The sequence below is a fragment of the Dendronephthya gigantea genome, unplaced genomic scaffold (assembly GCF_004324835.1).
Source record: "Dendronephthya gigantea isolate DGI-Jeju-01 unplaced genomic scaffold, DenGig_1.0 000321F, whole genome shotgun sequence".
Taxonomy (NCBI): Eukaryota; Metazoa; Cnidaria; class Anthozoa; order Malacalcyonacea; family Nephtheidae; genus Dendronephthya; species Dendronephthya gigantea.
This window is the reverse complement of record NW_021163331.1, coordinates 22,074-36,765: the sequence shown is the minus strand read 5'-3', so window position 1 is coordinate 36,765 and position 14,692 is coordinate 22,074. Positions and strand designations below refer to the sequence as shown.

General features: G+C 37.7%; 2 protein-coding genes across 3 annotated transcripts in view; one reads left to right on the top strand and one right to left on the bottom strand.

Annotated features, from left to right (window-relative positions):
• LOC114541907 overlaps window positions 1-14,692 on the top strand; it is a 28,658-nt gene that overhangs the window by 7,631 nt on the left and 6,335 nt on the right. The window contains exons 18-48 of the mRNA XM_028561704.1: window positions 14-113; window positions 355-468; window positions 718-786; window positions 999-1,130; window positions 1,608-1,659; window positions 1,732-1,789; window positions 2,046-2,136; window positions 2,339-2,476; window positions 2,945-3,094; window positions 3,325-3,384; window positions 3,460-3,611; window positions 4,045-4,138; window positions 4,225-4,275; window positions 4,436-4,548; window positions 4,637-4,802; window positions 4,960-5,057; window positions 5,145-5,211; window positions 5,553-5,608; window positions 5,742-5,819; window positions 6,471-6,555; window positions 6,696-6,758; window positions 6,904-7,042; window positions 7,245-7,309; window positions 7,399-7,512; window positions 12,095-12,147; window positions 12,235-12,333; window positions 12,761-12,850; window positions 13,104-13,267; window positions 13,469-13,694; window positions 14,096-14,159; window positions 14,332-14,424. Of these exons, the coding sequence (XP_028417505.1) occupies window positions 14-113; window positions 355-468; window positions 718-786; window positions 999-1,130; window positions 1,608-1,659; window positions 1,732-1,789; window positions 2,046-2,136; window positions 2,339-2,476; window positions 2,945-3,094; window positions 3,325-3,384; window positions 3,460-3,611; window positions 4,045-4,138; window positions 4,225-4,275; window positions 4,436-4,548; window positions 4,637-4,802; window positions 4,960-5,057; window positions 5,145-5,211; window positions 5,553-5,608; window positions 5,742-5,819; window positions 6,471-6,555; window positions 6,696-6,758; window positions 6,904-7,042; window positions 7,245-7,309; window positions 7,399-7,512; window positions 12,095-12,147; window positions 12,235-12,333; window positions 12,761-12,850; window positions 13,104-13,267; window positions 13,469-13,694; window positions 14,096-14,159; window positions 14,332-14,424 (3,094 nt within the window). The remainder of the gene's footprint in view (window positions 1-13; window positions 114-354; window positions 469-717; window positions 787-998; window positions 1,131-1,607; window positions 1,660-1,731; window positions 1,790-2,045; window positions 2,137-2,338; window positions 2,477-2,944; window positions 3,095-3,324; window positions 3,385-3,459; window positions 3,612-4,044; window positions 4,139-4,224; window positions 4,276-4,435; window positions 4,549-4,636; window positions 4,803-4,959; window positions 5,058-5,144; window positions 5,212-5,552; window positions 5,609-5,741; window positions 5,820-6,470; window positions 6,556-6,695; window positions 6,759-6,903; window positions 7,043-7,244; window positions 7,310-7,398; window positions 7,513-12,094; window positions 12,148-12,234; window positions 12,334-12,760; window positions 12,851-13,103; window positions 13,268-13,468; window positions 13,695-14,095; window positions 14,160-14,331; window positions 14,425-14,692) is intronic.
• Window positions 8,881-11,449, bottom strand: LOC114541906 (adrenocorticotropic hormone receptor-like). 2 transcript variants are annotated; one of them, XM_028561701.1, is made up of 2 exons: window positions 11,137-11,449; window positions 8,881-10,760 (listed from the first exon to the last, which is right to left on the bottom strand). In XM_028561701.1, exon 2 carries the CDS (start codon window positions 10,344-10,346, stop codon window positions 9,441-9,443), a length of 906 nt encoding a protein of 301 aa, XP_028417502.1. In that variant the 5' UTR covers window positions 10,347-10,760; window positions 11,137-11,449; the 3' UTR covers window positions 8,881-9,440. The 2 variants fall into 2 exon arrangements, with proteins under 2 accessions (XP_028417502.1, XP_028417503.1); XM_028561702.1 differs by having other exon boundaries at window positions 11,211-11,449.

Here is a 14,692-nt window from a genome sequence, read left to right as displayed (position 1 = left end):
ATGATTCTTTTAGGAATCTTGAAAGAGATCTGTTACTCGTTGCAACTCAGTTTATACAGAATGACAAGAAAAATATTCATGCAAGAAAATCATCTAAGAATTTCAGCTCCAAGGTAATCATTCTTTTTAAACATCTCGGGTCGACTGACGGTTGCGAATTTGTGATTCTGTTTTGAAAAGGTGGGCAAAAAGTTGGTATTTTAAAACAGCCCCATGATGCATTGGTAGCTATACTGCAATTTATTATCACAGAATTGACCAAAATCTCGTAATTTGTGGAATTTAGTATATTAAGAAGTCTTCTGAATTTTCAACATACAACAAACCAACCAAAAGGATTTTGTTTTTCTTTAGTTTAAATATTCTGATGTTGATATCAGTTCATATGGCCATCAGAACGTTGATCGTTTCGGAGTGCTTCTTGATGTTTGGTCAAATGAAGCCATTTACCAGGAAAATAAGCGACAGGTTTGAAGACAAATGTTTTAGCCAGTAAAACCATCGTTCATTAATTGATCCAGACTGCATGGTTCTTTATTTAATGGTTCAGAATCACGACAGGGGGGGGGAGGGCGCGGAACACCTGGAGTATAACTAGTACTTTCAATGTTATAGTAAAAGTAAATATACTAGACTGCATGGGGTCTTACGACACTGTTTATTACATACATTGTCCTGACTAGTAAATAAATTAACAATTGTTTTATCTCTGTCTAGCTCTTGGACACCTATTTTGAAGCCTATCAACACACCTTTAATCCAAACGACAAAAGAAATCTTGCTCAGGTTAATTTTTGACGAGTAAATATGTCTCAAGTTTAGGATCCGTCATTATAGTTCCTGTCAAAATTGAACCGACATTTAGGTTAAAACTCCACAGCAGTCTTTCACAGCACACGGCTCACAGAAGACCCTGGGTACGAGGTTGCTTCAAGGCAATCTCTGACAAAAACGTTGGGCCGGCAATAGGCTAACATCTCATATTATTTGTTGTCCAGGTGATGGTAAATATTCTTCATCAAAGACCAAGATTTGATTTTAATGAACCATATTTAGTGAAGTTATACAGAGCAGAGAATATTTGTCTTCGGTTGCACTGTAACCTCGTTAAATCTGTGTTGGACAAACAGGTATGCAGTTGTTTAAGATCTGTCAAGATATAAGACAGACAATGCGTAGTTAGAGTTACTGCATGCACTGATGCTACTTAGTCTTAGGGCGAACTTAATTCATTATATTGCCAAGCAAAGTACAGCGAGCTTATTCAATATTGCTGTTAGTGATAGCAATATTGAACCAAAGTTCACGAGGACTATAACTAGCATCAGATGCTCGTTAAAGTATAAAGAGCGATTAGAACAATGTTTGAAGACGAATTAGTATTAGTATGTGGTTGGTTGTCCCACATAAGTTTCTCATTACAAAGCATATTCGTTTGTCAATCCGGGCATTCTTTAATGCAAGAAATTCTAGCTGAAGGGTAGAACAAGGCTCCAAACCAAGTTGATGGACTGAAAACTTTATATAATTGAAACAAGTTATAGGGGAAAAATATTGGGGTAAAGAACTAGAAAGAGTTTTGTGAACATGTGAACTCTTTTTTCAAGATCGCTGATCAACGGGAGTATGTTCAAAAAGTGACAAGAGATGGCGACTCAGGTGAGATGATATTCACCGTTGACAATAAGCAGCTCTTGCAGTATTAAATAAAGAATATCCTTCCTTTCTTAGAATTTGGTTTACCGCACAGAATTATTCCTAAACAAAGTATTGCAGTCAACACTAGCAGGTAAAATAAACGTTACTTCACATGTTACAACATTCCCCTACTTTATCTCAGCAAGTTCAAATGTTTTTCAATGTTTTTCTTTCTCTCAATATTCTTAACACGTAACAAGCTATACCTGGACGAAATTCCGCTTTTACTGTTCGTTCCAAAATATTTGTGGTTATATATGTATACACAGCTTAGTGAATTAGGGCTGCATTCATTTTAAAAACCTGAACTTTGAACGCGCAAAGAATCATACGGCTTACTTTTTCAGACCATGTTTGAAATATGTCTACATGCTGGAATTTCATCCGTCCCTTGCGCTGGCTGCATCCTTACCTAAAAGTATCAAGCATGTTTTACAGGTTAGTGGGAGTTTTTTAAGTCCATACATCCTTGTCATTAGACGGATATTGACCTGCCAACCTATAGGGCTATTCTAATTTAGCCTAAAACTTGCATGTCTTAAAGTATCCTAATTTTTCGATGATGCGATGTGGGACAAAAGTCCATTAATTATAACAATTAATGGCCGATACTTATAGTTCGATATATTCTTGTCTCAAGATATTTCTTAACGCGAGCCAGCCAGCTGGATTTATGGAGTTGATCAATGTTGAGAAATGCTTGTTTGAACTTATTCAAAAAGAATGGGATAATATGGAGGTCGTTGGTATAGCCCATTCACAACAAACACAAAAAGATGTAAGTCTTATATCATCATACGAACTTGTATTATACGTAATGGCACAGTTAATAGAAATAAGATCATTGTTGGTAAGTTATTGTTGTATAGGTTGTCGTATTATTTGTGGGTTGAGTAAAGCGTCGATATCATTCTCCAATATTGCATGTTTAGTGTCTGAATTGTTTTACGTTAGAAAATGGAGGAAAAGCGGAAGGTGGAGAAAAATCCTAGTTACGCGAATATAATCTTTGAGATTAGGTTAGAAATGTGATTACGGTTAACCCTAATCAACCATAAACTTAATCTAAGACTTTAAATCCTAAATTAATCTGGAGGATTAAATTTGTGTATTCAGGGTTTACTGGATATGGAATTGTTACCTAAAAAGCGGATGAGTGGCAAAAATGTTTGAGGAATATTTTGCACCACCGATATTTTGAACTGGGTACATTTCGCCATGATGATTATTGTGTTTTTCTTTCAAGTTGTTCTCGGAGGTATTTGTCGAAGATCCATTGTTTGTATGCGAGGTTGGTCAATCTCAGCTCAGCGCTCTTGAGTCCAAGTCAGCTGGTCGTAGATCAGTAAAAGAAAGACAGCAGTCTCTTATAAGTACCTGGTGTGATCTACTTGAGGTAGGAGCTAGGAACTCGTATAATTTACATGGGCTGTGATCTTTGCTATGTGCAAGGCTTCACCGCCCTGGTATTCCTTACTATTCACGAATGTGTCCTGTAATCTTATATCGTTAGATAATTGTTCGTTGTTACTGTCTTCTAATGGCGTCTGTTTTGTAACGACTAAGGCTTTTTGGTTCTGGTTCTGGTTACTGTAAGTTCGTCCAGTAAAAGTGTTTTTGTTGCAGGTGTTGACATTGCGTCATCGTTTGATAACTTCAGCTCATGAAACAGAAGTGCTCATGAAGGTAAAGGATACAGGTGAATAAGTTTAGGAGCGCATATTTTGAGTGTCATTAAATGCATTATATTGAATCGTATAGGTTTACAAGAGGAAATGCAAAGAGTTTGGATTTGATGAACATCATGCTTATCTTCGAGCTGTTTCGTTCGATTTGGCTCAACTAAAACCGGAAGCTGAACTGTATCGCATCTCTATTGACACCGTCCTTGATGATGACGGCAGAATTGATAGGTAAGCTTGGTGAACTACTGCATGGTTCATAAATGAGATCTTCCTGGACTAGACTTTGAACTTGGGAATGGCGTGGACAAAATATATTTTTCTACTGTATGCAATTTGTAAAATACAGCTTACCGTATTTCGCTAAGAATAATTTCAAAACATTTTCAGCCCCACAATATGAGTTTTATTGCAGCAATATTTCAATGGGCTCGTTCTAGGAAGAAAAACAGAAAATTAACGACGAATTCTTATCGGGAACATTTTTTTCTATCAGCAAATTTTAAATTATAAATATAAAAGGTCCGAAGACATATATTTCAACACCAATTCAATGGAAATAGTTTATTATAGCCGCCTTTGGTTTCATTTTATTCGTATACTAGATGATCAAGTCTTTGTGAAAATATCATTAAATCCACAAAGTAATGTCTTGTCGTTTTAGATATACACCAGGATCTCTTCCACTTGCAATTCAGGAGATTGACGAAAAGTATGCTGGAACAGTAAACTTCAGGACGCGAGAAGGACTGTTGCAGGTAGACAGAACAAACTCAAATTATGCCCTTCAGCATGCAGAGTTCAAATATGATAAGATATAGTAATGACTGTGCTGTTTTTTCAGCTCATTGGACGGATGGGGGTGGAAAAGTTGCAAGTCATATTAGCAAGCCAGGTAACATAATTCTTGGTGAAATTTTTATTGAGTGTTTCTTTTTAATAATCTCTGTATAAATGCTTTCAAGTCATCCTCATTAGTGGTACTTGCAAACTAAGCAGCTATTATTGTGACAAGTTATTATTTATCCTAGTTGCATGCCATTTGTATTCTTTAGGTGGTGCATAAAAATCTTCTAGCTGCAGCTGTGATCCTCGGGGGTGAATGTGGGAATGCTGTGAGTAGAGAAAGACGCTCAGGGACATCAGTCAATAAGAATATTTCTCCAAGGTACATCTTCACTCTTGGTGCAAATGGACATTGTCTGGTCAATGTATAAATGTATATTCTCATGTCTCACGTTTTCATTTTAAACCAGCGCTGTCCCCAAAGTGCCAACAGTGACAACTATGGACTTCCTAGACCCAGGCAGCCATGACAGCTCAGGCACGGCCACTCCAACACAAATGACATTCACAACTCACGTGAAACGCGAAAAAAACCACGTGACCAAACTTGCGTTTGTTTCCGCTCAACTTGAAAAGGTAAAAAAAACATTTCCTTTCAACAGCTCGCGTAGAGCTGCATTACACAATGAAGCGCACGTAGCTACGAATCTGTAAGAAAAACAACTGTCGGATAAAAACGGGTAGCAATATGAAAAAGCAAATTATGAATAATTTTTTGCTGGTTCTATTCAAGGCATGGCTGCGAGATATGATGTTGAATGAATATGTGACAAAGAAGACCACAATGAGCACAGTCTTGAAAAATGTTGATGAAACTATGAAGCTAAAACGGTGTGTGATCGTGGGGAGTTTCCTATTAGGAAATCATGCAACATTCGTCTTTTTGATTTTCATTTACATCAGATGATTTTTCTTTAGGACACTCATTTTAAGTTTCTCTCAAGCTCTTCAAATGTCAGTTTCCGAATACTCACTGCGAGCCCAGGTATATCTCTCTTTTCATCTTATCCACAGACGTTTTCGAAGCATACTATTGCTGGTTGATGACATTACAGTGGTCCATGCATGTTTCCAAAACTATTGTCTGCTGGTAATTTAGCTCATGTCGACATCAAGCATGAAAAATTAAACATCTTGTACAGTACATGTCCGCTTAAGACCTTTCAAAGAAATGTTGGGGGCTAGGGGAAAATAGATTTACTCTCCACTTTGTCATCAATTCGCTTTCTCAATTTTGAGGGCACCCTTAGGCCTGGGGGCAAATTTGCCCTTTAGTTCTTACAATTAATTGTATTATTCTAATTTACTCTGTCATAATTCATCTAGATTATTTCATATTGCGGAAGCCTGTTGGATCTGATGAGCCAATTTCCAACAACAAGGTAAATATTGCGATGAAATAATTATTGAATCATAGGACATGCATGGTTACTGAGTTGCTTTCGTAAGAATTTTCATTACGGAAATTCATGCAAGTCGTATGTAATTAAGTGTAAATCACGAATTATTTTGCAGAGACTCTCACTTTATGATCGGAATTGAATTTGAACCAAAACCAGATGAACAGGAAAAATCTCTGGAAGATCCAACACCGTACGTATTCACTATTCTGATCCAGGAATGCAGGACTGATTTGATAGTGTACTTTTGGAATTGATTGCATGTTGATGCAAAGGCTGACAGTCTGTTGATAAACTGACTAACTGGCGATGTGCTGGTGCCAGGGTTGATGGTCTTATTTGCTGATCAACTAGGGTACTTATGGTTTGATGGACTGAGTGATTGTTGATGTACTGATGCCGGTTGTATAAAAGTCTTTAACTACATTTTGCATGGTTAAATCCTAGTTAACTCAGAAATACACAACTCTGATTTGCCGATTCTTTCCTTAACTACAGTTAAAAGTTGACTAGTCTTTTATACAACTGGCCCCTGATAGGCTGACTGATGATGTACTGCTATTGCGATGAGTGACGTACGGTTCTCGACTGGTGATATGCTAGTGGGCTGACTGGTAGTGTTCTAATGGGTCGGATTGGTTATGTATTTGTTGGCTGATTAACTGATTAGGGCCTCGTGGGCTGCGGTACTGATCGACTGGTGAGGGCCTCGTGGCATGAGCTGAAGGATGGAGATGTATTGACGGATTAGTATTAAACTATTTACGGCTTTTAAACAATCTTCTTCTATTCATTAAAAAGCAGTTTCATGCCAGATGTTGTGATCATTTTTTTGTTTTTTTAGCTCTTTAACTTCACGTGCGAGGAAATTGCTGTCAAATGACGGTCGCCAAATGATTAATCTTTGGTATATACCCCACTTTACCGAGGTGAGCGATTTAGTATATATTGATTAAAAATGCAAAATTAAACTGAATTGTTTCTGGAATCCCTGAAGAATCGGCTTGGTTCATGGCTTCACAGGTGATCACTTGGATCGATGAACAAATACTGTGCACGTTTTCTATAGGTACTGAACATGTTTGCAAAATCAGCGAGAGGTGATAGAAACAAACGTCTTAAAACCGTACTGGTAGGCACTTGTGTAATTTTGTAGCGGAATTTTTTGTATCGTACACAAGGTTATAGCGACATTTTGATGTTTCTATTCATTTATCATATTTTAGTGGAAACAGCTGAAGTTGGAGATTGATTGTTTATTTATTTCTTCATTGTAGCAAATCGTCTCGTGTCTTCATGATATATGCCAGTACCTGTGTGCGCATGCGCGCTTAGGAAGCTCCCACGCCCGTCTTGGCTCTCAAAAGTTGGAATTTTCTGGTGTCACCGCTGACTGGGGAGGAACGGAAGGAATAGGTGGGGTTTATTCGACATTGGGAAATTATATACAGGAAAATATATATTTACTAGTCCATTCATATATTTAAAAACTTTGCTATCACAGACCAAGTAGGCCCAGGCTCTTGACTCTCCTTACAGACCTTACTATATTAAGATAAATCCGTCGGCCTTTCTGCGCTGGTTGGTTGTAAACGAGCGGTATTTCTTGGAAATTTAGGTGCCGAGTTGCGCGAAATACAGAAACAAATCAACCACCTGGAAAATCCTTCAGATCCAGAACAGGTATACGAGTCAATTATTTGCTTCTATGATTATATATGATTATACCAACTCCGGTGTCATGATTTGAGGACGTTTCTAATTTTTTTCAGATCGCAGAGTTTTTACGTCATCGTCGCGACGTCATGTACTTAGAATTCGATCTATCAGTGAGTCATTGCGTCCCTGATACCTTCCTGCAGACTGGAAACGAGCTTGCGTGTAAGGTATGTGAACTAAAGGGGTTCTCCATTACACCTGCTTCGCCCGCGCGGGCTGAGCACCCTCGAGTTCGTACGAGCAGATTTTCAAAGAGGGAATGGAATGTAATGGCACAGTCTTAAGATCATAGAATAGATATGAATATATAAGACGGCGCTGAGAGAGCGAGGGTACTAATTCCACAGGTGTCGTCCTGTGATTATCAAAACTCCGATCTTCCCGTCCATAAAGGACGTGTTCAATTCTCGTTGAAATATTGCCTGAACTATCACTAACCGTGGAACTATATCTATGCGTATACCCGGGTGATGTTGAGTGAAAAATTGTGAACCGAACCAGCAAGCCTATGATTGGTTGGTGCAAAATTGTTATGCGATTGAAGTACGAGAGAGGTTTGATTTGTGGCTAGCATATTGACACTGAACAATATGATCGCATTTTCTTTCATTTCACAGCTGCCGGCGTCATTTTCCTGATTCATTATTTTGCGAACGTAGGAGTTATTAAATATTTAAAATGAATTTAAAAATTCGTCAATCAAGTTGATTGATTTAACTTGAAACAGTTGTTGGCAAATTATTTCACAGTACTGTCGATTAACTCGCAGTTTGAATCTTGTTTATATTCATAAATACAATACCGTGTGATTATATTCTCAGTTCCAGTTCCCAGCACCGTGAATAGTGTCAGAAATATTGCACTGAATATAAAAAAAACGCTTTAAATAGAAAATTTAAATTCAATATTTAATTTGACATGCCCTCCCTGAAGCGAAAATTGATTAGCATTTACGAAATCTATTAACTTTTCATACGATTGCGAATATTTTTTTTCCCGAGTTGAAACAAACAATATATCTATTACAATGAAAAACAGTTTTGCACAATCAGGGCCGTCCACAGGGAATTTTTCAGCGGGGTTTATGGCGAGTTCTTTGTTTTCTGACCGAGTCTCCCCCCCGGCCCCCCATCGACAAATATTCTTTGTGCCGATTAAAGTAGCTCTTCCGCAGACTAAATTAACTTTTTGACGGCCGCCTTCCAGCCCCTGTAGCTCCGATCCAGGCCTGTGTCGTGGCATCCATAAAATCCTCAGTCTAAAGAGGCTATGTGTGAAATAAACAAGTCGGCGAATGGCCTTTGGTTGAAACGTCATAGATTTTGTTATCCGTTCAGGCATTCTACCAATTCGAAAGCAATGCCCGCCGTGACTTTAGCAACGGGCCAGATAGTATTTTTTTTGCAAAATTGAGAGGTGAAGATCAGTAATAAAACTTGCATGTCTTGTCTTCCCGCAAAGTGTAAGAAAGTGAATAATTCATTACTAGACATAATAGACATGCATTAATGCTGAATGCTTCAACAGATGGATAGGATAAAACTTTATTTAAACAATGCTTTGAATGCTAAATTTGTTTTTCGTTTTGCGAAATATCTTAATAAACGTGTAGGGGATCCTAGCTTCCAGCTGTTCCTGATTTGCAAACAACAAAACTCAGACGTGACGGCGTGTGATAACCACAATTTCACCCACGCTTTTCCCTTCCACTTCCACGTTTCCAGCTCTTATCGCCGTCTTCTAGATAATTCCCACGTTTTTAGGTACTTATAGTTGCCTGGTTGTCATCTTTTCATGCAATCACGAGAATGCACGCGATGATTGGCTCTTTCTATTTGTCCCATTGGTCAATGATTTCCATCAGTCGTAAAACACTGCAGCTCAAAAGCATTCATCTTTGCTTTTGGACTATTAAAATTTTTGCTGAACGTGACATCAGTGAAGTCATTGCATTGCTTTAATTGCTTTATTTCATCCCCGCAAGTATTTTTACTAGAAAATTTACCTGAAATATTGCAAATGTCACAAAATAATGACATATGCAAATTCTTCAAATATGCAAATTCTTCAATTGTTGTTATTCTGAAACTTTTAATCAAACCGACGTATTGTTATTTACGTTGCCAACTATCAGACAACATTGTCCAAGCATTTTTTTTCCTTCCCGGCGAAGCGCTGTAGTCTTATAGAAAAATATGACGCAGTTAAACGTGGAATTCATCGATAGAAATGTTTCCGCCCATAATAAGAACGGCATGCGTATTTCTGGGCTTAAGGCCTCTTTGCGTGCATACCAGAGACCGTTGTGAAGTAAAACTGGGAAACTGCACACAAAAAAGCACAAGATCGCAATGCAACATGTTGAAGCACCTTTTATATCCGCGTTTCCACGATTTTCACCAGTAGCTATTTCGATATTCAAGTCTTGTCGTTCGTTCGTGTGGTATCGGACGACTAATGCATCGCTCTGTCTTATTGCATGGACCGTGGCCATCATTTGGTAGTTTATATAAAGTATTAGGAGAAAAATCACCCCAAGAATTGCCAAGCCAGGGATGTCTCTTGGAATTATCTTCTTGTGACTGAGAACTGATATCATTACCACAAAACTCCAGAATATTAACAGAAGGCCTAAAAGCCTTCGCTTTGTGATCGATCTTTGATGAAAATAAGGGTGTCTCACCGCCCAATATCGCTCTAAGTTCATAGTTAGCAAAGTAAACATTGAGAATCCAAAAAATGGATCGAAAATGAATGGAATGATACTGCCTCTTGTATACCAGAAGATCGTAGAGAAGAACAATAGTGGATGGATTATTGTGACAACAACTAAATCTGAGCAGGCTAAAACAAAGATTAAAAAATAGCACAGCTTCTTGCGCAGTTGTGTTGACTTCCAAAAGCTAAGAATTACCAAAGAGTTTAAGATTATTCCTGCAACTGCAAAGCAGCCGTTAACAATGCACAATGCCAACATATTTAACCATTTTCCAGTATCCATTATACTAGGAACACGTCAACTTCCACTGTGCTATAAGTGCTCTTCCAACTTGCAATTTACTCTCCTTGAATAGTTCTCTATATATGCCTTATGCAAAGTAAAAAAGAGGTGTGATGTTTTCATCTGAATGAAAGTAAATGTGATCTACCGCAGTAAGTGTTTTGCATCTTCCATTACTATCTAGGCCCTAATCCATTACTATCTGGGCCCTAATCAGCTTAACTGCGCCCTAATCAGTTCTTTAATCCGAGTTTTATTAACAGTTTTCGTTTGCAGCCCGATATGACTTTTTTTAATTCTTTAATCCTTTCCAATTTGTCAAAACTTTCATTAAGTGTTGGTTACGATGTCATTGCGTTGAAGAACGATTTTCATCGAAAGTTGAGCCTTCGACATTCGCTAGTTCCTCAAAACCTGTTGGTAATGAAAAAATTGATTGGTCAGTTCATTTTTGGTTTATAATAAAATGATAAAAAATCCTCATGATGCAATGGAAAACGCACACTAATCTGTCCGCGCAAATCTCCAGTTTTATAAGGCACGCGCTATATTGCATTTTGCTTACAATTAATGGCGAATTCGTAGATGATGTCGTTTTGCTGACGTTGGCTACACATATTTCGATTATCATTGACGTGCATCCGAATCGCCCAACAAGTCACTAGCTGTGTATTTACGTAAGTCGGTAAATTTAGCGAGGAGCCCCAGTATAACGAATAAATTTAGTATGCCAATATATTTATTGAAGAACAGTCATTTTAATATTCTCAATACACACATCTCTATTTACCTTCATTTCTGTTCGAGCTTCGCATTGATTATTTGATTATTTTGAGTAACAGCATACATAAAATCCATACTAACCCAAGGTCGGTTCATCTGTTTCCGTTTAGCTTAATTGCATCGAACATATGCACAATGCGCCTGAAATCTTTGCCTTGAAATCTTGAAGTCTTTTGTAATGCTATTGACAGGCAATAGTTACGAAAGCTATAAGCTAAATATATCATATAAAAATACCAGGCATGCCAATTTAATCCGTTATACTTGTGCAAAACTTTTCCATGTATATGTGCCTAGTAGCTTGAATTTGAGCATTGTTGCTCGCGGGAGGTACTTTTCATATGATTAATAAACAGCAGTGTACCTGAGTTTCCACATCATGATTGGTTTAAACAATCAAATTAATGAATTCGTCTCTATTTAAGACCTTGTTAATAATGCATGAAAATTGTCTACCGTTACAGATCGATAGATAAACTTTGGTTTAATTTGTAAAACCCGTATGTGACACCAGGCAATTTACGTTAAATTCCTGGTCATAATACGTGTGGGAGTCATGCACCACATGTATTTTAAGTGCATTTTACTTCCCAGCATTATCACATTGTTCATTTCCTGTTTTCCCTTCACGGGCGACAGTCGTGCGTCTTAATTGCTGTAGAAAATATCGGCAAAAACTTGAGCTGTATATGTTTTGCTCAATGTTGAAACATACTTTTTGTTTATAACATCATCGCATGTCCGAAATTCCGCTCCCAGAAAAATCTTCTCGTCGAGACAAGATCGCGGGGGTGAATGGGAAGTGTTAAAAATGCATGCATAAGAACACATGCTGTAAAGTGAATAAATAATGAGAAAGGTTAATGGGGTTATAGGAATCAGAAAGAATTTTGAAAACCGAAAGCAAGGGAATAATTTAAGATAATTATTAACTTATAATTATCTTTCCTTTTTGTTCATTTTAGTCGATTACAGACCAAATGGAGTTTGCATTACAAAATTTAAGTAACGTCGAAAGGTATGTGGAATTTTGATTAATCACATTATTAGTTTGCTCAATATTTTGAGCTTTCATCCCTCAATAGTTTGAGCCTTGTATTTTTAGATGCAGTGTATACAATTGGTCGTTACCAGTCCCTGATCTTTTTAACTCTCTCAAGGAAGTATCTTCAAACTTAGTCCCCTGGCGATCATTTTTAGCAAGGTAAATTAATGCATTAGGTAAATTGATGCATTGAAGAAAAAGTTGTTGTTTTAATAAACAATGTATTTGTGTCATAATTAATGCCACAATCAAGTCTCGGGAGGACATGCTTGCTACTGAACTCAATTTCCTTATCTGGAACCATACTGGCATTGTCTTTGACTAGCACGTCATATCGCATTTGGATCACGCCAGCATCCACATCAGCTCTACGTCAGTTTCAGTCCTTTAATTGCTATCATTGCGCAGTATAATGCATGGTTTTCCAACCTAATGCTCGCCATTGTTAAATTCTACGAGAATTGCTCAATATACTACCTCGCACTCCCATTATGATATATAAAATAAATATGGACATACTGATCCTTTCAGAAAATTATATAACTATGTAGTTATTTAACTATGCAATATATTAATAATTTTGTAGGAATGGTCCGTTTTCATTGCAGTATTGGCCTTGGTTTGAGATTGGCACCAACATGCAACTGTGTTTGGCTGGTCTTCGAGACGTTGATAGGTTATTGTTTGATTTGTGTTATACTAACGTTAGTTATACTACATGTTAAGTCCTAAACAGAAACTCAGAGGTTGCTACGATGACCCCAGAGGAATTGGGGTACAAACCGGGCGACACCGCCCAGAAAAAAGGCACGATATCCCATCATAACCAAGTCTATATCTCTGAGACGTAATTGAACTCGCATGTGATGTGCAACGTTAAATTAGTGTGCACCCTATCAATTAAGGCTGAAAACCTAAATGCTTTACAGGCATGTTGTTAACGGTGAAATCCTGGGTGTGTCACTACAGCTTGAAGATGTTTTACAAAATGGTCTCCCTGATGACATTCTTGGCCAAGCAGATGATAGCTCTAGCGTGACGTCAACGTCTTCTGCGCTTAGAGTGAAAGACAGAAAGCTGGCTTCTCGCTTAGGTTTATCATTTAGTTTCTACATCAGTTGCGAAATCTTCTCGGCGAAATTTTGGTGATGGTGATCTCCGTTGAATCCTAATACTATAGTGGAAACACAAACAGGATTCTTCACCTCTGAAACAAGTGGTTTATAAATATAATATATATCAATGTCCACTATTTTGTAATCGAGGCACTGATTATAGTTGTCTACTTTTTAAGGTAGTGCCAGAAGTAGTCAGGCTGAGGAAGTCCCCTTGACAACAGCAAGTACACTCGACATCCCTCGTGGTCAGTTATCATTTAACACAGATCCACTCTCAGCCATAAAATTACTGCAGTTATTTCTCATTTCCTGGTCTCGTCTTGAGGTGCTGAAAAGAGATTGGGGTTGCCGAAAGCTCGGCGTGAGCTCTCTGGCTACAACAAAAAATTATAAAGCTTGTGGGTATGTCCACTATATTATTGTCGTGTTAAAAATACACCACACGGTTAAAAATATCAAACATGCATGTTTTAGCTATGGTTTGCACCTTGCGTATTCGAATTTGGAAATTTACTTAAAAGCAACTAATAGTCGAATGCATAACTCCTCCCTTTAACCTCAAGTGTGTTTTATTAAAATAAATAATTTCGCCTACCTTGCTACAAAATTGTTAAAGCAAAATTGCTAAATAAATGTATAAACATGAAGAAAGGGGTCTTTCTTCTTGGCACTGACACCTTCGTACTGTCATATGTATGAGTTGAGTTTTTGGTAGTGCTTCAGATGTTGAGCTATTTTATACCTCTACATGGAAGGGATAGTTTGGGACATCATTGTTCATCCTTCTATTTCCATTATTGTAGAAAAGCCTTCAAAATCGATGTACTTCTTCCTGTGTATCAACAGATCGCCTCGAAGAAAGGAATTGTAAGTTTTAAAGTAGGAGGGGGGGGGTTAAATATGCTATGTTGATTCAGGCAGAACTTGATCTTGATTAGAAGCAACGACGACTTCTTTACCAATATTTTAGTACCATTTTAGCTGACCTTCGTTGGATTTGCACGTCACTATAAGACTAAGTATCTTTTGCTTATTCCAGCCAAATGATTATTCTGTCATCTCCACTGTGTGTGATGATGAACCTTTGGCTACCCCACCTTCTACAACTGATATGGAACTGAAAATCAAACAGGTGCGTTCGGTGGTGGCCTGGCTGAGAACGTCGGGAGTCAGTGTTTAAAGATACTGATATAGGTTTCAATTTTGTGGAGAGACACTTCAGATTTATGTCCGGATATTTTGAGTTGTGCTTTTGTAATTATATGGGATTAAGTATTTGAGTATCAATCAAACTATAAGTACTGTCGATTGACTTCTCACATGCGATATGCAAGTTTTTTAAATCATTAAGAATTGCCCGTGTTGACGCCGTACCTATATATTGATGAATGCAATGTATA